General features: G+C 34.9%; 2 protein-coding genes across 8 annotated transcripts in view; both read right to left on the minus strand.

Annotated features, from left to right (window-relative positions):
• Positions 1 to 605, minus strand: part of donson (DNA replication fork stabilization factor DONSON) — a 12032-nt gene extending 11427 nt beyond the window's left edge. Inside the window, exon 1 of the mRNA XM_073949295.1 lies at positions 105 to 605. Coding sequence (XP_073805396.1) covers positions 105 to 479 — 375 coding nt within the window. The 5' untranslated portion in view covers positions 480 to 605. The remainder of the gene's footprint in view (positions 1 to 104) is intronic.
• A 5712-nt stretch (positions 606 to 6317) lies between these two features.
• runx1 (RUNX family transcription factor 1) overlaps positions 6318 to 25659 on the minus strand; it is a 224006-nt gene continuing 204664 nt past the window's right edge. For 2 of the 7 annotated variants that reach the window (XM_073948887.1, XM_073948889.1), the window contains 5 exons: positions 24684 to 24788; positions 23299 to 23466; positions 15063 to 15188; positions 8329 to 11954; positions 6318 to 6902 (listed from right to left, as the gene is read on the minus strand). In XM_073948887.1, the coding sequence (XP_073804988.1) occupies positions 11440 to 11954; positions 15063 to 15188; positions 23299 to 23466; positions 24684 to 24788 (914 nt within the window). In that variant the 3' untranslated portion in view covers positions 6318 to 6902; positions 8329 to 11439. Of the gene's footprint in view, positions 6903 to 8328; positions 11955 to 15062; positions 15189 to 23298; positions 23467 to 24683; positions 24789 to 25659 lie in introns of those variants that run through there. The other 5 variants (XM_073948914.1, XM_073948907.1, XM_073948900.1 and 2 more) reach the window with 5 other exon arrangements.

Genomic DNA, 25659 nt, shown 5'->3' on the forward strand with positions numbered 1-25659 from the left:
TGTAGACAGATAACTTATATAGGTGGAGAGATACACATACGGTCAGACAGCTATACAGACAGAGAAATTGTACACGGTTAACTGTAGTATTTCTCCTCTTTGACCTGTGTGTGCTGTTGTTTGAGTCGGTCAGTGTGCAGCAGCTCCTCCCGCAGTAAAGCTCCGGTTTTCGGTTCTTCTCGGAGTTTCTCGTCTGGACCCGCGGCTGAGCTCTTTCTACCATCCTCCTGTATTAAAGCCCTCTTCTTCGGGCTGCTGTAGGTGTTCTCGATGCTAGCGAACGGGTTTCTCCGCTTGACTCCGCCGTTACCGCGTCCCGGAGCGGTGAGCAGCGGCCCCGGGGAAAACGGCCGGAGCCCGGATAGCGCTGGACTCGACACTTTCCCGCCTGGTCCTTCACTCCGCGCCCGCTGCCTCCGCATGCGCAGCACCTCGGACGGTTTCTTGAAGCTGGGAGAGTAGCAGCCGAGCTCCGCCATCGTGATGCAGTTGGTAGTTTTACGGCTGTGAAGCGGAACCGGCGCGCGGTGCTGCTGCAGCTGCTGCTTCGCGCTCTTGTTTTGTTCTCAACGGAACTCTCAAAATTTCGCGCGGAGAGGATCTGCGTCAGCTCGTTGCGTGATGACGCTGATAAAAGCGCTGGCGTAGAGAAGCAAAACACCCGACAAATGTAAAGTCTCTGCAGTTTCTTATTTCATTCTGTAAAGTATTATAAAACAGTCGAATAAATAAATAATTATCACCACTCGTGTTCAATTAATCAAACAAAATCACTGTAGTTATTATTATTATTATTATTATTATTAACAATAAATGGTAAACAATAAAGGTCTTAAAAAATAAACAATATTTCATAGATAAATAAAAAAAACAATATAAAACTACATGATTTTAGACATGATAGAACTGATACTCATATTTCAATAATTATTGTAATAATTTATTTACATTTAAATAATGTATAGTTTTATTATGATTATGATTTTGATTATGATGATTATTATTATTTTATTATTATTATTATTATTATTATCATCATCATTATTATATTTATTATTATTATTATTATTATTATTATTATTATTATATATTATTATTATTATTAACGATCTTATTATTATTATTATTATTATTATTATTATTATTATTATTATTATTATTATTTGTAGTTGTAGTAGTAATAAGGTTGAATCAACTGCTTAATGATAAAGATATTCTAATAATTAATAATAATATTACACAGGTATTAGTATTATCAGTAGCCTAGTGGTAGTTGTAGTAGCACTAATAGTAATTTAATAGTTATTTTATATGAATATCTAGCATTATAACAAACTAAGCTACATATTTTTTATATTTTTATATGAAACAAAATATATATATTTTATATATATATATATATATATATATATATATATATATATATATATATATATATATATATATATATATATATATATATATATATATATATATATATATATATATATATATATACTATCTAGCTAAATGTTTATATTTATTATATTATTTAAAACTAGATGTAATACTTTTTAGGGTGACCTCACAGGCTGTAAAAAAAAACATTGAGCTGCAGCGCCATCTGCTGGTCACAAGTAAACAGGCCGAGGACGAAACTTCAGTAGTGAAATCTGAAATCAAGTCATTATTTTAGCTCTCGTCTGTCAGTTTTTTGGCTCAGTCTGTCAGCCTGTAGATTAATGAGAGTTTGCCTGATTTGCATAAATGATTAATGTTCAGGATCTGAATGTGGTCGCTATAGAAGATCTGTCAGAGTTGATCAAATATTAATATCGATCTGTTCAGGTGAATGATGAACGACCTGACGCTCAATCCTCACCGCTTCATATTCATACACTGATTACACCGATGCCTTCTGGAGAATATATTTACATGTAAACACACACACACACAAAACACACACACACGCACGCACGCACCTACAATCTACACCTGAAGTAAAACAGCCCAGTAGTCTCAAACTAGGCTCAAGATTTGATTAAGACACCTGCAGTGTGTTTAATTTAATTCATGCATTTGTTTATTTATTTTACACATTTAATTAATTTAAGTATATTATTATTTAGAATTAATTAAATTTAATTGTATTTGATTTTATTATAATTAATTGCATTTTATTTTATGCAAACATGTTTTTTACATATTTATTTAATAAATTTCATTATATTATAATTTAGCATTAATTTAGTTCAGTTTTAGTTTCAGTTTCAGTTTCCTTTATTTATGTCATTCAAATCATCACAATAGAATTGTAATGCAGAACGAAATTACGTTGCAACAGACCCAACAAGAACATAAAAAACATCACTATAAAAACACTATAAAATCCTTACATGATAAATAAGCTTTTATAATTCCATAAAATCTAAAAAATATAATTATATAAGATATGACCCATTTTTAAAAATCTCTGAAGAGAATAACTTAATATAAATAATAATTCAATAAAAATTACTGTATTTCATTTTATTAATTTATTATTTTATTTTACATATTTAAAGTGTATTATCATTTATCATTAATTAATAAATTAATTAACTTTATGTAATTGTATTGTATTTAATTGTATTTTTTTCATTCATGCATTTATTTAACATATTTAAAAAATTTAAATATAGTATAATTTTGCATTAATGAAAACATATTTATTTTATTGTATTGTGTTGTGTTTATATTGTATTTTTTATTCCTGCATATATTTATTTATTTGACATATTTATTTTAAGTATATTATCATTTGACAATAATTTAATGTTAGTAAATTAAATTTTATTTCATTTTATTCATGCATTTATTTATTTTACATATTTATTTAATTAATTACATATATTATCATTCAGCATTATTTAAAAATAGAAATTTAATGCATTTAATTTTATTTTATATTTATGCATTTATTAATTTATGTTACACATTTGTTTAATTAATTTAAATATATTATTATTTGGCATTTATTAATTTAATAATATTAATTTCATTGTATTTTACTCATGCATTTATTTTACATATTTAATTACATTTATTATATATTCATTTAGCAATAATTTAATATTAATTGTATTATATTGTATTTAATTTTATTACTGCACGTATTTATTTATTTTACTTATTTATTTATTTATTAATTTAATATATTATCATTTAGCATTAATTTAATATTAATTTGATTTTATTGTATTTGATTTTATTACTGCATGTATTTATTTATTTTACATATTTAATAATTTAAATATTATAATTTAGCATTAGTTTAGTAATATTCATTTAATTCTATTGTATTTTATTTATGCATTTATTTACATATTTATTTATTTAATTAATTTAAATATAGTCTAGCATTAGTCTAGTCTGATATACTTGAAATAAGATTTTTATTTTAACTGATGTCATGTTTCTGCTGGGTTATATTCAGGATGTTTACCTTAGTTTGTTGATCAGCATCACACTGAATCACTGACTAGAAATAAACTCTAATTCACACACACCGAGCTGAGAAGCTGTCAGTGTTTATGTGTGTGTGTGTGTGTGTGTGTGTGTGTGTCCTGCTGTTCTCACACTCTCTTGCTCTTTTTATAAAGGTGATTTGGTTTTATAGACTTTGGCTTGAATCCTGAAGCTCAGTTTCAACTTTATTTAGCCCGTCTGTCTCCTGCGGCTCTTTCTGGACTCTCAGATAGTGTAAACCAGAGACTGACTGACTAGATAGACAGACAGACAGACAGACATATATAGATATTACATATTTATTTAATTGAAATATATCATCATTTAGCATTAATTTAATAACATTATTTAACTTTATTTAATTTTGTTCTATTTTATTCATGCATTGATTTTACATAGTTATTTAACTAATTTAAATATAGTATCATTTAGCATACATTTTAATAATATACATTTTATTTTATTGAATTCTATTTTATTTTATTCCTGCATATATATTCTCATTTCACATTCATTTTTATATGTTTTATTTTATTGTATTTGATTTTGTTTCTGCATATATTTATTTTACATGTTTAATTAATTTATTTAACCATTTAGCATTGATTTAACATTAATTCAATTTAATATTTATTTTTTATTTATTTTACATAATTAATTTAAATATATTATCCTTTAGCATTAATTTAATGATATTAGTTTAACTGTATTTTATTCAAGCATTTATTTATTTAACATTTATTTTATTATCATTTAGTATTAATTTAATAATATCAAATTTATTTTATTGTAATTAATTTTAAGCATTTATTTAGCGTACATATTTATTTAATTTATTTAAATATATAATTATTTAGCATTACTTTTATTGTATTTATTTGTATTCCTGTATATATTTATTTTGCATATTTAATCATTTAGCATTAATTTATTATTATTAATTCAATAAAATTTTAGATTTACGCATTTATTTATTTAAATTAATTTAAATATATTATCATTTAGAATTAATTTTTAATAATAATTAAATTTAATAGCATATTATTTTTGCATTTATTTATTTTACATATTTAATCAATTTAAATATATTATAATTTAGTATTAATTTAATAACATCAATTTTATTTTATTCAAGCATTTATTTATTTGACATTTTTCTTTAACTACTTTAAATATATTATCATTTAACATTAGTTTCATTAATTAGATTTAATTTTTTGTTTATAATTGTTATTTATTTTATATTCATGCAATCATTGTATTTTATTTTATTTTCCGTTGTGTTAAACATAAGCTGTAATAGTTGGCAGTTCATTCCACTGTTGGGACCTCTGATAAATCAGAGATTAGGCCGAAAGAAAACAAATGAATGTATCAATAATCTTGTTTCTGCCAAAACAGGTACACAAAGACATCTTATGTACTAATGTACTTACTATAGTAAATAAAATGAATTATGCATAATTAAATGCACTAAATCCTGCATTCTAACCCTGATCATATAATTAATTAATATTACTCAGCATTTAAATAAGTTATAATGTAACAAGCGCACCTTAAAATGAAGAACCAGAACATATAAAAACATCCTCAAGCATTATTTCTTAAGAAAGCAGAAGCAGTTCTTGTCTTGAGGAACCAAAATTAACTTTGTAAAATGTGTGAGAAAATTGCACCACATTATTTTAGATGCATGTTAATCAGACAATCCCATTCTATACATCTGCTAAATTCAGTTCATGTGTTCTGTTTTGATTATTAAACACTCAACGGCCACTTCATTAGGTATTAATTTAATATTAATAATTAAATTACATTTTATTTTCATACATTTATTAATTTCACATATCTAATTAATTTAAATATATTGTTTTTTGGCAGTAATTTATTCATTTAAGTTTATTTTATTCATGCATTTATTTATTTATTATATTTATTTAAATATAGTATAATTTATTATTAATTGAATAATATCAATTTTACTTTATTGTATTTTATTTTAAGCATTAATTGATTTATTTGACATTTATTAATTAATTTAAATATACATTTGGCAAAAATATTTATATTAATTTTATTGTATTGTATTTAATTCTTGTCCTGCATATTTTTTATTTTACATATTTAATTAATTTAATCATTTAGCATTAATTTAATAATATAAATTTTATTATTTAATTGTATTTTATTCATTTATTTGATCAAATCAGTTCATATGTGTTCTGTTTTGATTTTTGTCCACTCACCGGCCACTTTATTAGGTACACCTTACTAGTAGCAAGTTGGGCCCTCTTTTGCCTTCAGAACTGCCTTAATCCTTTGTGTCAGAGATTCAACAAGATACTGGAAATATTCCTCAGAGATTTTGCTCCATATTGACATGATAGCATCACACAGTTGCTGCAGATTTGTCGGCTGCACATCCATGATGCCAATCTCCCGTTCCACCACATCCCAAAGCTGCTCTATTGGATTGAGCTCTGCTGACTGTGGAGGCCATTTGAGTACAGTGAACTCATTGGCATGTTCAAGAAGCCAGAGATGATTCCCCGTTCTGATGCTCGGTTTGAACTGCAGCAGATCGTCTTGACCATGTCTACATGTCTAAATGCATTGAGTTGCCGCCATGTGATTGGCTGATTAGAAATTTCGTGTTAATGAGCAGTTGGACAGGTGTACCTAATAAAGTGGCCGGTGAGTGTATATTATTAATATTAGTTGTGCTCTGCTCTCTCAATTTCTCCTTGGAAAGAAAACTAAAGATACAGATTGATTGATTGATATTAAAGAGATAAGATAACGCCACTGAGAAATAAAGACAGCACACATCCTTAAGAAATAAGCAGTTTCTTCACAACAATGAAATGGGAGAAAATAATGAAGCAGGTTTTGCTCATTTCACAAGTCGTGTTGTGTGACAAAATCAACATTTACAATCTATTTACACACAAAAAGTGTCACGTTTGGGTTCTCGAATCGTCCATCCTGATGTCAGATCGCTGTAAAGTGAGTTCAGAGTCTGCAGAAGCTCTTAAAGAAACTCTTCTGTTGAAAATGAGATGTAGATTTACTGATCAATTCAAGCAGTTCGCTGACTGCCACCATCATGTCACTTGTGTTTTTGTCATTTTAACATGCTGTTTTGCATCGGTGTGAGTTTTAGACTCGAAACAAACTCTACAGAAGATCAGAAAGGCACACGCTTAACGATATGCAAGCTACAAAGTAAAAGAAAGCCAAGTGATTATATAAATGTCATCAGTTTAAACATTATTATTTTTGTATAGTTTGCATAGTGGTTATAACTGTGGCTTCACAGCAAGAAGGTCGCTGGTTCGAGTCCCACCTGAACTAGTTGTCATTTCTGTGTGGAGTTTGCATGTTCTCCCCGTGTTGGCGTGGGTTTCCTCCGGGTGCTCCGGTTTCCCCCACAGTCCAAACACATGCGCTATAGGGGAATTGATCAACTCAATTGGCCGTAGTGTATGAGTGTGTGTGTGAATGAGTGTGTATGGGTGTTTCCCAGTACTGGGTTGTGGCTGTAAGGGCACCCGCTGCGTAAAACATGTGCTGGAATAGATGGTGGTTCATTCCGCAGACTAAGCGAAAGGGAAATGAATGAATGAAAGTTTTCAGCTAATGTTATAAACTCTCAGAATTAAAGGTATGCGAGCTGTCACTGGGGTGTTACCTTTTCAAAAGGTACACATTTGTACTTAAAGGGTCCATATTGGTACCTCAAAAGTTTATAGTAGTACCTACAAATTTTAAGAGGCATACTTTGGTACTTTTTAGATACAAATTTGTACCTTTTGAAAAGGCACCACCCTAGTGACAGCTTGCGTACCTTTATTTCTGAGAGTGTATGAATCTTGGAGTGCAAGAGAAATGAGCAACTTATAGTCAGTTTACATCAACAATAAAATACTGGTTTTATTTTTTGCGAACATCTGAAAACAGATTTTATGATTTGATGTGTAAATCATTTACCTGAATGTAATGCTGAGCAGAGATCGACTTAAAATATGTAAATATTTAAATGAGGAAATAATTATTTAAATATTGAATTACTGTGAAAAGCAGACATTCATTCATTTTCTTTTCGGCTTAGTCTTTTTTTAATCAGTGGTCGCCACAGCGGAATGAACCGCCAACTTATCCAGCACATGTTTTACACAGCGGATACCCTTCCAGCTGCAACCCATCTCTGGGAAACATCCATACACACTCATTCACACACACACACACACCACAGACAAATTAGCTTACCCAATTCACCTGTACCGCATGTCTTACTGTGGGAGAAACCGGAGCACCCGGAGGAAACCCACACCAACACAGGGAGAACATGCAAACTCCACACAGAAACGCCCACTGAGCCACCGAGTATCGAGCCAGCGACCTTCTTGCTGTGAGGCGACAGCACTAATACTGCGCCAGCACGTCATCTAGAAGCAGAACTTACTATTTACTATATTCAATTAAAGCTATTTTGCATTTATATACCAAACTGGAGATCAACTGATATTATTTTTATTAATGGTCTGAAATATGAAATTAATTTAGTCAATAAGCAGCAATAAATAATAATTAGGAAAAACATTCATTCATTTTCTTGTCGGCTTAGTCCCTTTATTAATCCGGGGTCACCACAGCGGAATGAACCGCCAACTTATCCAGCAGGTTTTTACGCAGCGGATGCCCTTCCAGCCGCAACCCATCTCTGGGAAACATCCACACACACTCTTACACAACAGAAAATTTAGCCTACCAAATTCACCTGTACCGCATGTCTTTGGACTGTGGGGGAAACCGGAGCACCCGGAGGAAACCCACGCGAACGCAGGGAGAACATGCAAACTCCACACAGAAACGCCAACTGAGCCGAGGCTCGAACCAGCGACCTTCTTGCTGTGAGGCGACAGCACTACCTACTGCGCCACTGCGGACAGAAGCTTTGCAAATTCACCTCAACCTGAATGAAACCTGAAGTAGCATATTTGTTTGTGATGAATAAATTATTTAACTGCCAATAACATGTAATGAATAATTAAACAAGTGAACATTGATGAAGAATTAAATAGCATTGAATTAATAAATATGTCATTAATATTTTCACTGATGGCATGAACCATTATATTAATGCACAGTTATTTTGCTTTGGACTGTAATGCTAACAATTTGCATAACGCCAAAATGATGATGAACTTTGTTTGTGACACAATTAATAAAGAAAAACACTGCTGTCTGCACTGAGTCTGGTGTAGAGTTTGTTTCTGGCCTCAGATTTACACTGTATGACTGTTTGTTTTAATTGATTATGAAATGCCGGTCAGCTATTAAGGGAGAAACCTGTCACACAGTGATGATGATGATGATGATGATGAGACAACATTAATAATAACAATAATAATAATAATACAAACTATTCACAACTTAAAAAAAGACAAACAAATCTCATGCTGTGCTGTGGAAAACAGATATAGCACAACTCCGCCTCCAGAGTCTATTGCTCCAATCAGAATCGTCTTAAAGAGACAGTACACCCCAGAATGAAATCTCTGTCATGATTAACTCACCCTTTAGTTATTTCAACCCTATATGAGCTTCTTAATTCTGTTGAACACAAAAGAAGATATTTTGAAGAATGCTGAAAACCTATTGATGGTTTTCAGTCATGTGACCTGTGCGGAAATACAACAATGAGCCGTAATGGCGGCTACACTGGGATCTGCATAGAATCAAAGCACAATTAGCTCATATTGTCATCTGTTTACTAATATTTGCATATATTATATGTTATTTTTGTGGAAAAAGTGCTTTAAAAAGCAGTATAAGCGTATCATTTTCACAATGTATATATGGATGAAGAACACATTTGCTTGTTGTTTCTACTGTACATACAGTTGAAGTCAGAATTATTTGCCGTCCGGTGATTTTATAATAAAACATTAATATTTCCCAAACAATGTTGAACAGATTCAGGAATTTTTCACAGTATTTCCTATAATATTTTTTCTTCTGAAGAATCTCTTATTTGTTTTATTTCAGCTAGAATAAAAGCAGCTTTTAATTTTTTTACAACCATTTTATAGTCAATATTATTAAGCCCCCTTAAGCAATATCAATTAATTAATTTTCTTTTAAGCTTAGTTCCTTTATTATTCTGGGGTCAACTTATCCAGCATATGTTTTACGCAGCGGATGTCCTTCCAGCTACAACCCATCGCTGGGAAACTCCCATACACTCTCATTCACACTCATACACCATGGCCAATCTAGCTTACCCAATTCCCCTATAGCGCATGTGTTTGGACTGTGGGGTCCAAATGCAAACTCCACACAGAAATGCCAATTGACCCAGCGGAGGCTCGAACCAGCGACCGTCTTGCTGTAAGGTGACTTTGCTACCCCCTGCGCCACCGCGCTGCCAGCAATATTAATATTAAGCAATACTAAGCAAAAGAATAACTCAAGTTCCTGTCAGAGCTACACTTCAGCGATGTTAACCTTTATCTTGTGGATATTCATCAGTGATTTAGTCATTAGTGACGACATTATAGAGCAAAAGTGTCTGCTTTTACATTTATATAAAGTGTGTCTCGCAATCTAGGAGAAGCACTGCATTAAATGACATTTTTCCACATCATGTCTATAAAATATAAACATTAATTTTCCCCCAGTGTTTTCAATGGAGTTTCTGCGTTCGCCTGCTGATCGTGACGTGCATGTGCGTGACATTTCATCACGGTTCATGCTTGAGCAACTAATTAAATGCTTAAATCTGTTTACCTGATTGTATTTTAATTGCATTACAACATCAATGCTGTAAAATAATCCGTATAAAATTAAAACAAGTCATATTAACCGTTCACTCTAAATGTATCAGTAATGTTAAGCAATAACAAGCAAAAAAATAAAGGTCCTGTTCCTACAAGAGCTACAATTCGGCGATGTTTACCTTTATCTTGTGGATATTCCACATTGATTTAGTCATTAGTGACGACATTATAGAGCAAAAGTGTCTGCTTTAAATTTGCTGTCAGTTTATTTTGCTTATAAATTAATATTTGCTGGTAGGGAAAATTTATTTGTTCACTTCTGCTATAGGCTATATGCAGAAGGACTTTTAATTTGTCAGTAACCTGAGTCAAGCGCTTGCGGTGACCTGTATGCTGTTACAAAATCAGCACATTTCAGGTCTGTTTTCTTTAAAAATCAATGATCTTCAGTGCCTGATTGATTTACCATATAAAGTGCATCTCACAATCTAGGAGAAGCACTGCAGTAAATGACATTTTTCCACATCATGTCTTTAAAATATAAACATTGATTTCCCCCAGTGTTTTCAATGGAGTTTCTGCGTTCGCCTGCTGATCGTGACGTGCATGTGCGTGACTTTTCATCTCGGTTTATGCTTGAGCAACTAAATAAATGCTTAAATCTGTTTACCTGATTGTATTTTAATTGCATTACAACATCAATGCTGTAAAAGAAACTGTATAAATCTGAAAAAAGTCATATTAACCGTTCACCGGAAGATTATCGGTATGGGAGGAAACACTAGCTGTGCATATATCCTATTTATGCTTTGACTTTACATTTTATTTTAGAATTTAATTGCACTTAACATGCAAATTAGAAAAGAAACCATATAAAAAAGCATGGAAATGCACTGATGGGGCATTAATGATGACAGAAACACATCAGTTTCTCTTTTCTGGCTGTTTTTATAATTTGATTTAATTTAATTTGTTCAAAATAAAGTCTAAAGCATGTCAAATTAATTGACTTTTATGTGTTTTTCTACTATGGAAGTCAACAGATCTCTGCTTTCTTTAGTATATCTCCTCTAGTGTTTAACTGAAGAAAGAAACTCACAGATTTGGAAATAGTAAGTACATTTTTGGGTGAACTGTCCCTTTAAATGAGCTGCCGGCGTGCTATTGGCTGTCAGTATGGCCTCCAGACGGCCTCTACAGACATGCTGGTTGGCGAACTGCTGTGGCTTCCCTCCGCCTCCACCACTCCTTCGCTCTGATTGGGGAGCGAGGGGTGCAGGAGGGCGGAGCCTGTGGAGGCGTTGGTGCAGGGTAGGATTCGGGGCGGCGAGCGCTCCCCTGCTGCCGCCCCTCCGCTGGGCATCATGGAGAACTGGTAGGAGCCCGCAGCGCTGCTGTAGTACAGGTGATATGGGGACGAGCTCGCCTGGAAGGCTCCAGCCTGGGCCTGCGAGGAGCCCGCGGGGTACGCCGGCGGCAGGTATGTGTGGTAGCGTCCCGCAGGGCTGCTCATGGCTGACATGCCAATACCGATGGCGCTGGTGACGGGCGTGGGGGTGTAGGTGAAGGCGCCGGTGGGGTACGGCACCCGCGGGTCAGAGAAACGCCCATCTGGGAGAGATGGGAGTGATGGGAAGGAGCGCTCCAAACCCACACGGGGATCTGTGAACGCCGTCAGCTCTGGACCTGCGGAAACACAGCAGATGCTCTTAAAGGGACAGTACACCCCAAAATATAAGGTCTGCAGGTAAACTACCATGGAAACACATGTAATGAATATCCTCCAGCATGCGCTTCATCAGTCTGCATGATGAGGTTTCGTTTCTGACAGATGATGATCAGATATAAATGTGTGTGACGGACGCATTAATGGACCAAGCAGCGATTCCAGCTTTACATTGTAATAGATCTGAAATGTTGTTTTGCTTGTTTCTAAAAGACCTCAGCCTTCAGTCCATCATCACAGTGCTTCAGTATTATTATTACCTCCTACCTGAATGTCAAATTGTTTTAAGGTGCTTGAAAACCAATCTGTTAAAAATATTTGATTTATTAAAGTACTTTATCTCAATTACAGTAGATTTTTTTTTCTTTTTTAAATATTTCCTAAATGATGTTTAACAGAGCAAGGAAATGGTCACAGTATGTCTGATAATATTTTTTCTTCTGGAGAAACTCTCATTTGTTTTATTTTGGCTAGAATTAAAGCAGTTTTTAATTTTTTAATCACCATTTTAAGGACAATATTATTGGCCCCTTTAAGCTATATCTTTTTTCTTGATAGTCTACAGAACAAACCATCGTTATACAATAACTTGCCTAATTACCCTAACAAAGATAAATTTATTAACTTATTTATTAATTTATTAATTTTATTAAATTTAAACAGTTATTAGAGATTTAGAGATGAGTTATTAACACTATTGTGATTAGAAATGTGTTGAATAAATCTGCTCTCCATTAAACAGAAATTGGGGAAAAAAATAAACAGGGGGGCTAATAATTCTGTCTTTAACTATATATATATATATATATTATTTAATCACAAATACAGTAAAAGTTGTACAATTGTGAAATATTATTGCACTATAAAATAACTGCGCAACAGCAGTTTATCATTTAATTTAATCATTTACTTTAGTGATTTTAAAGATGAATTTTCAGAGTCTTCAGTCACATGATTCTTCAGAAATCGCACTTATTTTAATCATTATTATGATTATTATTATCGTTATTATTATTTTGGTAAAAAAGCAGTAATGACCTGAGTAATAATTTCATTTAAAACTAACTACAATAAGAAATATTTATTTTTGTTAAATAAATGCTGCCTTGATGAACAGAAAATAATAAATAAATAAATATTAAAAAACTGACCCCGAAATTCTGATTGGTAGTGTATATGTAAATATATGCAGATTTTTCCAGCACATTTCTAATCACAATAGTGTTAATAACTCATCTCTAATAACTGATTTATTTTCTCTTTGCCATAATGACAATAAATAATATTAAACTAGATATTCTTCAAGACACTTCTATACAGCTTAAAGTGACATTTAAAGGCTTCACTAGGTTAATTAGGTTAACTAGGCAGGTTAGGAAGTTATTGTATAATGATGGTTTGTTCTGTAGAATATCAAACAATAAATAGCTTAAAGGGGTTAATAATATTGACCTTAAAATGGTGCTTAAAAAACTAAAAACTGCTTTTATTCTAGCCGAAATAAAACAAATAAGACTTTCTCCAGAAGAACAAATATTATCAGATATATTGTGAATATTTCCTGAATCTGTATATATATATATATGACAAAACTATGATCTACTATAACTGAGATAAAGTTAACTAAACTAAACTAAACTAAACTAAACTAAACTGACAGGAACAATACACCCAAAAATCAGTTTGTGTTGGGAAAAACAGGAATTAGGTTACTTAAAAGTTGTCCGTCAAAAAAAAAACTCACCAATTGTATTGTTTCAGCTCATTTTAAACGGACAGTACACCCAAAAATGTGAGAGTCCTCTTCTATACATTGCTGTATATTTTTATATTAGTTTTATATCTTCTAAGTGTGAAGATATATTTTTTTTACAATTACTGTTTTTGAGCACATGATATATATATATATATATACAGTTGAAGTCAGAATTATTCGCCCCCTTCGATTTTTTTCCTTCTTTTTTAAATAATTTCCAAATGGTTTTCAACAGAGCAAGGACATTTTTACAGTATGTCTGATAATATTTTTTCTTCTGGAGAAAGTCTTATTTGTTTTAATTTGGCTAGAATAAAAGCAGTTTTGAATTTTTTATGAACCATTTTAGGGACAAAATTATTAGCCTCTTTAAGCTATATTTTTTCTTGATAGTCTACAAAACAAACCACTGTTATACAATAACTTGCCTAATTCCCCTAACCTGCCTAGTTAACTTAATTAACCTAGTTAAGCCTTTAAATGTCACTTTAAGCTGTATAGAAGCGTCTTAAAAATATCTAGTAAAATATTATTTACAGTCATCACGGCAAAGATAAAATAAATCAGTTATTAGAGATGAGTAATTAAAATTATTATGTTTAGAAACATGTTGGAAAAATCTGCTCTCCCTTAAACGGAAATTAGGGAAAGAATAAACAAGCGGTCTAATAATTTAAGGGGGCTAACAATTCTGACTTCAACTGTATATATATATATATATATATATATATATATATATATATATATATACATATATATATATATTAATATCTAACAATACTGATACTTACATCTGAAAACCTTTTTAAGAACATTTTAATTTAATGAGACCTTTCAAGGGACAGTACACCCAAAAATTAAAGATCCCTGTGAAGTGTTTTGAAATCTGTTTTTTTTTTAACTACAGCATTGTAATTGTTAATTTACAGCACGGTTGTAAATTTTAGAGTATCACTGGCAAAATATAGTAGTTCAGTCATTCATTTTCCTTCAGTTTAGTCCCTTTAATCATCAGGGGTTGCCACAGCGGAATGAACCACCAACTATTCCAACATATGTTTTACACAGCGGATGTCCTTCCAGCTGTAACCCAGTACTGGGAAATACCCATACACACTCATTCACACACACTCATTCACTATGGCCAATTTAGTTTATCCAATTGACAGAAATGCCAACTGGCCCAGCTGGGACTTGAACCAGCGACCTTCGTGCTGTGAGGCCACAGTGCTGACCCATGAGCCACCACGTCACCTCTGAAACTATATTGAAAAACAGGAATAAAGCAGTAAGTGTGAATGTGTAAACTCACAGTGTAAAGCCGTCCGGTTGGGTGAGATTGGTGTTGTAGGGTGGACCGCTGGGGTGGAGATCGGGCCCAGATATGGGTACGACTGCTCATACGACCAGGATGGAGACGTCTGCATCTGCCGGGAGTCTGAAAACACACATCTAAGACTTCAGAAAAGCTCTTGATAACACCAACCTGGACTTTCTCTTTCATTATTTCAGCAAATAGGATTGTAAAGAAAAGATTTGTTGTGCTCTCGCATTCACTGCGTTCACCAACTATGAGCAAAGATGAGAAACAAGCTAAAGTGGAAAGGCTCCATAATAATAATAATACAGTGTGTAATGAACGCTGCCGATGGCTTGCAGACTTCCAGACTAAAGGGGAGAGAGAGAGAGACAGAGAAAGAGAGAAAGTGGCCTGTTTTAAGTTGAGCCAGAGAATGAAGCGCTGCCAGAGCCAGAACAGGCAGAACCAAACACACAGCAGCAGGAGACACACATGACTGGAGGAGGCTGGAGGCACATTCAACATCCGCTCACACACACACACACACACACACACACACACACACACACACACACACACACACACACACACAAACACACACACACACACACACACACACACACACACACACACACATAAATACACACACATGTTGCCGACTAATACTAAAAGCACTTGGTAACAGAAAAGCCTGGTAAAGGTTGATCATACTGTGAATGCCGTACAGAAATCAAGACTTTCAATTTAAGACCAAATACTAATAATAAAAATAAATGTGAATACATCGTGAAGCTGTGAAGAAAATAGAGAAAGAATAATGAGTCTGTGTGTGTTTCTGTCTCTGTGTGTATGTGTGTTTTATGTATGTATGTATATATATGTATATATGTATGTGTATATGAGTGTGTGTACATGTGTAGGTATGAGCATATATGTGTGCATATAAGTACAGTATGTGTGTATGCATATATGTGTGTGTCCACGTACTCTCTGTCTGTGTGTGTGTGCGCGTACATGCGTGTGTGTGTGTGTGTGTGTGTATACATGTGTTTATATGTGTATTGATGTGTTTTTTGATAAACACATAAATAAACAACAATGCATACTGTAGTATACTTTAGTCTTTACTACATTAAACTGTGGTGTATTGTAGTACAACACACCCTATAATTGATGATTTGTTTATATTACCTTAGTTCTTGCATTACCATAGCAACTGTAGAATCAATACAACAGATTAATTATTAAAGTTTTTGTGTTACCATAGCAACTGTAGAATTACCACAACAGATTATTTACTAAAGTGTTTGTGTTACTATAGCAACTGTAGAATTACTACAACAGATTATTTACTAAAGTGTTTGTGTTACCATAGCAACTGTAGAATCACCACAACAGATTATTTACTAAAGTGTTTGTGTTACCATAGCAACTGTAGAATCACTACAACAGATTAATTATTAAAGTTTTTGTGTTACCATAGCAACTGTAGAATCACCACAACAGATTATTTACTAAAGTGTTTGTGTTACCATAGCAACTGTAGAATTACCACAACAGATTACTTACTAAAGTGTTTGTGTTACCATAGCAACTGTAGAATCACCACAACAGATTAATTATTCAAGTTTTTGTGTTACCATAGCAACTGAAGAATCACTACAACAGATTATTTACTAAAGTGTTTGTGTTACCATAGCAACTGTAGAATTACCACAACAGATTATTTACTAAAGTGTTTGTTACCATAGCAACTGTAGAATCACCACAACAGGTTATTTACTAAAGTTTTTGTGTTACCATAGCAACTGTAGAATCACCACAACAGATAATTTATTAAAGTTTTTGTGTTACCATAGCAACTGTAGAGTCACCACAACAGATAATTTATTAAAGTTTTTGTTACCATAGCAACTGTAGAATCACCACAACAGATTAGTTACTATAGCTTTTGTGTTACCATAGCAACTGTAGAATCACCTCAGCACATTAGTTACTATAGCCTTTTTGTGTTACCATAGCAACTGTAGTCACCACAACAGATAATTTATTAAAGTTTGTGTTACCATAGCAACTGTAGAATCACCACAACAGATTAGTTACTATAGCTTTTGTGTTACCATAGCAACTGTAGAATCACCTCAGCAGATTAGTTACTATAGCTTTTTGTGTTACCATAGCAACTGTAGAATCACAACAACAGATTAATTACTATAGTTTTTGTGTTACCATAGCAACTGTAGAATCTCCACAATAGAGCCATTTAAGTATGGCTGAAAACACTAGAGTATTTACTGTAGATTAGTGTAGTATTGTGTCATGTGGAATGTAAAGGTAAACTGGTCTCCACACGTTCAGTCAAACACACAGCTGCTGCTGATTTACAGAGACGCAGCGGAGGAAAAGAATCAGCAGCAGCAGCAGCAGCTCTTCAATGACTTAATAACGGTTTCCGCTGGCCGAGATCCTGCTGCTATTTCTGTCTGGAGGATCAGAGAGAAACGTTCTGTTCTGCTGCACTTCAGCCATTCACACTCTCACCACTCCATCATGCAGATCACTGACACACACACACACACATACACACACTTGTATACACACACCCACACACATACTCAAACTTGCATGCACATACACACACAGACACATGCACACATACACTTTTTATTCTCTTTATTCCATCTTCTATCATCAAATGTAACTAATTATGTAATTATTAATCAGAATTTCTATAAACTATTAATAATAAAACAATTGTATATAAACATAGATATATAATATATACGTAATAATTGATCAACTGGCAAAATTCTAATATACTTTTATTTATTAGTCACAGACCGGCTTATAATAACGCACAAAACTTAATGTGATTAATAATGATTAATAACTGATGGATAAAATCAAGCAGCTCTGGCTTCGGTTGCGCTTTGAATGAGGGATTTTCACACAAGCCTGTTTCCTGTCAAACGCGTCTCACTTCCTCTTTTCTGCGTTCTGCTTCCTCCTCGTCACACACGCATGCAAGGTGCTGGTGTCGTTCCGTCTCTCACACACACCTTTCTCCCATCTGCACGCGCCAAGAGGAAGAGAAACTAAGAGGATGTCAGTGTGTAGAGCAGGAGGCGGTGTGTGCTTCGGATTGGGAAATGTTTTCAACAGCGCATGAAAAGCAGAAGTGCCAAACATAGAGCTGCAGCAGTCGGAGCGCTTCCCAGAACACCACGCTCACTGTCCACACCGCTGATCAGAAGGCTGTTTCTTTTAAAGGATGCCTTTTTAAATATGGCATTAAAGATATGTGCAATGCTATTTCTGTTAGCTGCTTTCTATTCATCAAACAATCCTAAACATAAAACGTGCCATGATTTCCATAAAAATATGAGAAATGTGTTTTTAAATTGATAGTAACAATAGAGCGGAGGTGAAAAATGTTCAAAATGTGTCACGATACTCTCTTGAATCAATTCTGAGTTTAGCTTATAACAGCAGACTGCGCTTTAGGCTATATTTGTACAGCACACTGGACTCTAGGCTGGGGTTTAACAGCAGACGGTGTTCTAGGCTAGATTTGAACTGGCTAGCCTAGAGCGTCGTCTGCTGGTAAACACTTACCCAGAGTGCCATCTATTGTTAAAACTGTTAAATGTGCCGTTTGCTGTCAAAATAGTCTAGAGCGTCGCCTGCTGCTAGAACTAGCCTAGAGCGCTGATAAAAACTAGTCTAGAGCATCTGCTGTTAAAAACTAGCCTAGAGCGCTGATAGAAATTAGTCTAGAGCGTCATCTGCTGCTAAAACTAGCCTAGAGCGCTGATAAAAACTAGTCTAGAGCATCTGCTGTTAAAAACTAGCCTAGAGCGCTGATAGAAATTAGTCTAGAGCGTCGTCTGCTGCTAAAACTAGCCTAGAGCGCTGATAAAAACTAATCTACAGCGTCGTCTGCTTTTAAAACTAGCATAGAGCGCTGATAAAAACTAGTCTAGAGCGTCGTCAGATGTTAAAACTAGCCTAGAGCGCTGATAAAACTAATCTAGAGCATCATCTGCTGTTAAAAACCAGCCTGGAGTGCTGATAAAAACTAGTCTAGAGCATCGTCTGCTGTTAAAAACTAGCCTATAGCGCTGATAAAAACTAGTCTAGAGTATAGTTTGTCGTTAAAAACTAGCCTAAAGCGCTAATAAAAACTAGTCTAGAGTATCTTCTGCTGCTAAAACTAGCCTAGAGCATGGTTTGCTGTTACAAACTAGCCTAGAGCGCCGTCAACTGTTAAAAACTAACCTAGAGCACCATTAAAACTAGCCTAGAGCACCGTCTGCAGTCAAAAACTAGCCTAGAGCGCCGTTAACTGTTAAAAACTAGCCTAGAGCACCATTAAAAACTAGTTTAAAGCACCGTCTGCAGTAAAAAAACTTCCCTAGAGCGCCGTCAACTGTTAAAAACTAGCCAAAAGAACCATTAGAAACTAGCTTAGAGCACGATCTGCTGTTAAAAACTAGCCTAGAGCGCCGTCAACTGTTAAAAACTAGCCAAAAGAACCATTAGAAACTAGCTTAGAGCACGATCTGCTGTTAAAAACTAGCCTAGAGCGCTGTCAACTGTTAAAAACTAGCCAAAAGAACCATAAGAAACTAGCTTAGAGCACCATCTGCCGTTAAAAACTAGCCTAGAGCGCTGTCAACTGTTAAAAACTAGTCTCAAGCACCATTAAAAACTAGCCTAGAGCGCAGTTAACTGTTAAAAACTAGCCTAAAGAACCATTAAAAACTAGCCTATAGGACCGTCTGCAGTTAAAACTAGCCTAAAGAATCATTAGAAACTAGCTTAGAGCACGATCTGCTGTTAAAAACTAGCCTAGAGCGCCGTCAACGGTTAAATACTAGCCAAAAGAACCATAAGAAACTAGCTTAGAGCACCATCTGCCGTTAAAAACTAGCCTAGAGCGCTGTAAACTGTTAAAAACTAGTCTCAAGTACCATTAAAAACTAGCCTAATGCTCTGTCTGCTGCTAAAAACTAGCCAAGAGTGCCATCAACTGTTAAAAACTAGCGTGGAGCACCATTAAAAACTAGCCTAGAGTTCAGTCAACTGGTAAAAACTAGCCTAAAGAACCATTAAAAACTAGCCTATAGGACCGTCTGCAGTTAAAACTAGCCTAAAGAACCATTAAAAACTAGCCTAGAGGACCGTCTGCTGTTAAAAACTAGCCTAGAGCGCCGTCAACTGTTAAAACTAGCCTAGAGCACCATTAAAAACTAGCCTAGTGCGTTGTGTGTTGTTAAAAACGAACCTAGAGCACTGTCTGCTGTTAAAAACTAGCCTAAAGAACCATTAAAAACTAGCCTAGAGCACTATCTTCTGTTAAACACTAGCCTAGAGCGTTGTCTGTGTTACAGTAAACACAAGCATAGAGCGACATCTGTCATCTACAAATGTAATGAAATTACAGAAATGATATGATAATTGAAATTAATGTTAAGAAGTGTTTAGACTGGTATGAGACGAGTGTGCCGGAAGAGCATGTACATGATCTAGTACTGGAGTAAAGATGTGAGCTGAACACTGCTCTGTACAGTATAAAGACATCTGCCTCTCTGTAATATGAAACAACAGCAGAGATGAAAGAGCAAAGAAACATTTGTGCCCCCACAAGGCTTTTGCTGATTGTTATTGGGGCCTAAACTTTCCCTACCAGTGCGTGTGTGTGTAGGCACGCTCTGGCATGCTTGTCTAAGCTCCAATCAAAGGAGGCCTTGTTCACTGTATTTGTTATGTCTGAACGTCCGATGATGTGTGATGTGTCCCCACTTCCCCCCGTCACCTGCCAGGAACAAGCAGAACCAATAACAACGTGCCACACACACACACACACAGACACACACACACACACACACACACACACACACACACAAAACAACACACACACACACACACACACACACACACACACACACACACACACACACACACACACACACACACACACACACACACACACACACACACACACACACACACACGTGCTTCCTGCCACTATCCCTGAACTAGTCCATGCTAATGCAAAAGCACAACACTGGAGTGTGCAGCAGCCAGTTCTGATTCGTTTTACAGCATCTCTCGGTTCAAGCAAATACACTCTGAGGATTTTACCACTGAGTCTAAGGCAATTGGTCAGAGACCCCTAGAACTGCCTGCAGTGGGTTTACTACTGATAAACACTGACAAATAGAATAAACAAGACTAGACTAGACTAGAATAGAGCACAGTTTCCAAGACTTCAGTTTGAGAGAAACAGAAAATAATATATTTGAATAGAATATAATTAAATAGAATAGGGTTTCCCAGACTTAAAGGAAAATATTTGAATAGAATATGGAATAGACTAGGATAGAATAGAAAAAAATAGAATAAAATAGAATAGAACAAAATAGAAAATAATAACATGAAATGGAATACAACTGGAATTGCCGGACTGGGATTGAATAGAATAGATTAGAATAGAATAGAATAGAATAGGGGTTCTCAGACTGGGTTAAACAAAATAGAACAGAAACAATAAAATATAATAGAAATAATAGAATAGAGTAGAATAGAATAGAATAGAATAGGGGTTCTCAGACTGGGGTTGAACAGAATAGAACAGAAACAATAAAATATAATAGAAATAATAGAATCGAGTAGAATAGAGTAGAGTAAAGTTTCTCAGACTGGGGTTAAACCGAATAGAAAAAATAGAATAGAACAGAAATAATAGAATAAAAACAATAGATTAGAATAGGATAGAACAGAATAGAATAGACTAGAAAATAATAACATTAAATAGAACAGGAATTGCTGGACTGGGGTTGAATAGAATAGAATAGAATAGAATAAAACAGAATAGAATAGAATAGAATAGAATAGAACAGAAACAATACAATTGAATATAAATAATAAAATAGAACAGAATAGGATTTCTCAGATGAGTTGAAAAGAATAGAACAAAATAGAGCAGAAACATTAGAATAGAAATCATAGAATAGAATAGAACAGAATAGAATAGGGTTTCTAAGATTAGAATTGAAGAGCATAGAATACAACAGAATAGAATAGGGTTTCTAAGATTAGAATTGAAGAGCATAGAATAGAACAGAATAGAATAGGGTTTCTAAGATTAGAATTGAAGAGCATAGAATAGAACAGAATAGAAATAATAGAATAAAATAGAAATAATAGAATAGAATAGGGATTCTCAGACTGGGATTGAATAGAATAGAAATAATAGAATAGCAATAATAAAATAGTATAGTATAGAATATAATAGAACAGAACAGTAAATAATACCATGAAATAGAATAAAACAGGAATTGCCGAACTGGGGTTGAATAGAATAGAATAAAACAGAATAGAATAGAACAGAATAGAATATAACAATAGAATAGAACAGAATAGAATATAACAGAATAGAATAAGGGTTCTCAGACTGGGGTTGAATAGAATAGAACAGAATAGAACAGAAACAATAGAACAGAATAGAAAAGAATAGAATAGAATAGAATAAATAGAATAGAATACAATACAATACAATAGAATAGGGTTTCTCAGACTTGGGTGGAATAGAATTGAAAAAAATAGAATAGAACAGAAATAACAAAATATAAATGATAGAATAGAATAGAATAGGGTTTCTGATACAGGTTGAATAGCATAGAATAGAACAGAACAGACATAATAGAATAGAAATAATAGAATAGAGTTTCTGAGATTGGGGTTGAATAGAATAGAAATAATAGAATACAAATAATAGAATAGAACAGAATAGAATAGGGTTTTTGAGACTGGAGTTGAATAGCACAAAATAAATCAGAATAGAAATAATACAACAGAATAGAAATAATTGAATAGAATAGTTTCTCAGACTTGAGTTAAATAGAATAGAAATAATAGAATAGTAAAAAATAGAATAGGCTTTCTGAGACTGGGGTTGAATAGAATAGAACAGAATATAATAGAAATAATAGAATAAAATAGCATAGGGCTTCTCAGACTGGGGTTGAATAGAATAGAATAGAAGAGAACAGACTAGGGGTTTCCCAGACTGGAATATAGAAAAACTTCCTAAACTTGTGTTTGTGAGGGGACAGGATAGAATACACATGTCTGTGTTGTGTTTGACTCTGGTCTTTCTGCCTTCCCAGTGGATGTTGTTCAGAACAGACGGCAGGTTTGTGCTCATTTGCGATGTGATGCAGAGTTTCACATTCTAACTCACCGGGAATCTGGCTGTGGGCGGGGCTGCCGAAGGGGGGCGTGTTGAGGGTGGGGCGTGTGTTGGGGGCGGGGCCGTGGTGTGGGCTGCACCGCATGGCACTTCGCCTCAACTGCTCAGAGAAAGCTAACGCGCCTGGCTTTACTGCTTCATCCGGCTTCTGTCGGTGGCCTGCGCACACACACACACACACACACACACACACACACACACACACACACACACATACACACACGCACACACAGGACGACATGAGAGAGAACGATTTAGTTACTGACTGTTAACTGTCCATTATCAAAGCCACTTAAACACACACACACACACACACACACACACACACACACACACACACACACACAACTGTTAAATAGATGCACCGTGATCTGAGTGACCCACACACACACACACACACACACACACACACACACACACACACACACACACACACACACACACACACACACACACATACACACACACACACACACATGCACACTTCAGTACTTCCTTGTAATGATGCTAAATGACGACACAGTGACGCAATGAAGTCATTGCTTTAGCAGGGGGCGCTGTGTGTGTGTATGTGTGCGTGTGTGTGTGTATGTATGCATGTATGTGTGTGTATGTTTCTAAGTGTCTGTATGGGTGTGTTTATGTCTGTGTGTGTATTTGGTTAGATATGTATCTATGTGCGTACCTATGTGTCTATGTATCTGTATGTATGTGTGTGTGTGTGTTTGTGCGTGCTTGTATGTATGTATCGGTGTCTGTGTGTATGTATCTTTGTGTGTGTGTGTGTTTGTTTGTGTATCTGTGTATATATGTATGTATGTATGTATGTGTATGTAAATGATTCTGTGTGTGTGTGTGTGTGTGTGTGTGTCAGACCGCACACAGAGAGAGCAGGATTAATGATCAGAGGCGCTGAGAGAGAAAGGCAAACGCAGAGGAACAGAGAGACGCTCCTGCAGCTGTGTGAAAGCATCATCCACACACACACCCACACACACACACAGAGGTCTGCGCACGCAAAGAGAGGAAGTCCTGCTGAAATCAGAGAGTGTGTGTGTGAGTATGAGCGCTTTGAAGAGCAGGCCAGCGCGTCCCACCAGACAGACCCAGAATATGCGGGGTGGCGCCGTCTGACGGATTCCCGACCGGAATAACGGACCAACGGGGGAATAAACCTGCCACGGCCACCAACACCAGAGCGCAGGGTGATACACACTCATATAAAGACATGCTATTAAAACACACACACACACACATAGATGCCGAATGCCCGACGACTGTCTGATTTGTCAAAAGGTGGAAGTGGTGCAAATTGTAATGTGGTCTATGCCTAATTGTCTCTACAGGAAGCCCCCCTGTAATCGTGTTAAACTCACGTCGTGGCTCTCGGGGTCCGTCCACTGTGATCTTTATGGCTCTCTGATATGTGGCCACTTGAGGAGGGTTTGTGAAGACGGTGATGGTGAGAGTGAAGCTCTTCCCTAAAACACAAACACACACACAAACAGGTCAACAATGCATCCCGACACTGTGTTCTACATACACACGGCACCGCAACACATGTTAAAAGGGGTCTTTTTCATGTTAAAGAGCAACTATTATCAATATTGTGTATCAATTCGTATCAGTAAACAAAGTAGTCTTATATTGATTAATAGTATATTATGGGGTACCTCAAGGCTCAGTTCTGGGTCCTTTGCTTTTTACATTATATGTGTTTGAATCTAGACCAAACTGTATGTTCACACCGAAAGCGGTGAGAGTGGTAAAGTAGTCGGAAGTCGGTGTGGGTGTCGAGGAGAGTTGAAATCAAGTCAACTTTATGGTAATGAGCTATGACGCGGTTCGGCAGCAAGCAATCGGAATATAGAAATCCACCGCTTGAGAAGAGTCCAGAGAAGACTTCACTGTGAAGTTTGGTTCCGACCACAGTTGTTTCCAAGGGTTTGATTATTGCGGTCGGCGGATTTCCAATTATTTGCAATTGCAATTGTTTTCCTACAGGAACATGCCTTAAAAAAAGTTACTGGCGAGTTACTGATGTGCATTAATTTATGTAAAAAAAGAAAAGCAAATTAAACAGTTTATACAATTAAAGTCAGATTTTTAAACCCCCCTGAATTATTAGCCCCCCCCCCCCCCTGTTTATTTTTTTCCCCAATTTCTGTTTAACGGAGAGCAGATTTCTTCAACACATTTCCAATCATAATAGCTTTAATAACTGAGTTCTTTTATCTTTGTCATGATGACAGTACATAATATTTTACTAGATATTCTTCAAGACACTTCTGCACAGCTTAAAGTGACATTTAAAGGCTTAACTAGGTTAATTAGGGTAGCTATGCAGGTTAA

Source organism: Danio rerio, chromosome 1, assembly GCF_049306965.1.
Source record: "Danio rerio strain Tuebingen ecotype United States chromosome 1, GRCz12tu, whole genome shotgun sequence".
Classification (NCBI taxonomy): domain Eukaryota; kingdom Metazoa; phylum Chordata; class Actinopteri; order Cypriniformes; family Danionidae; genus Danio; species Danio rerio.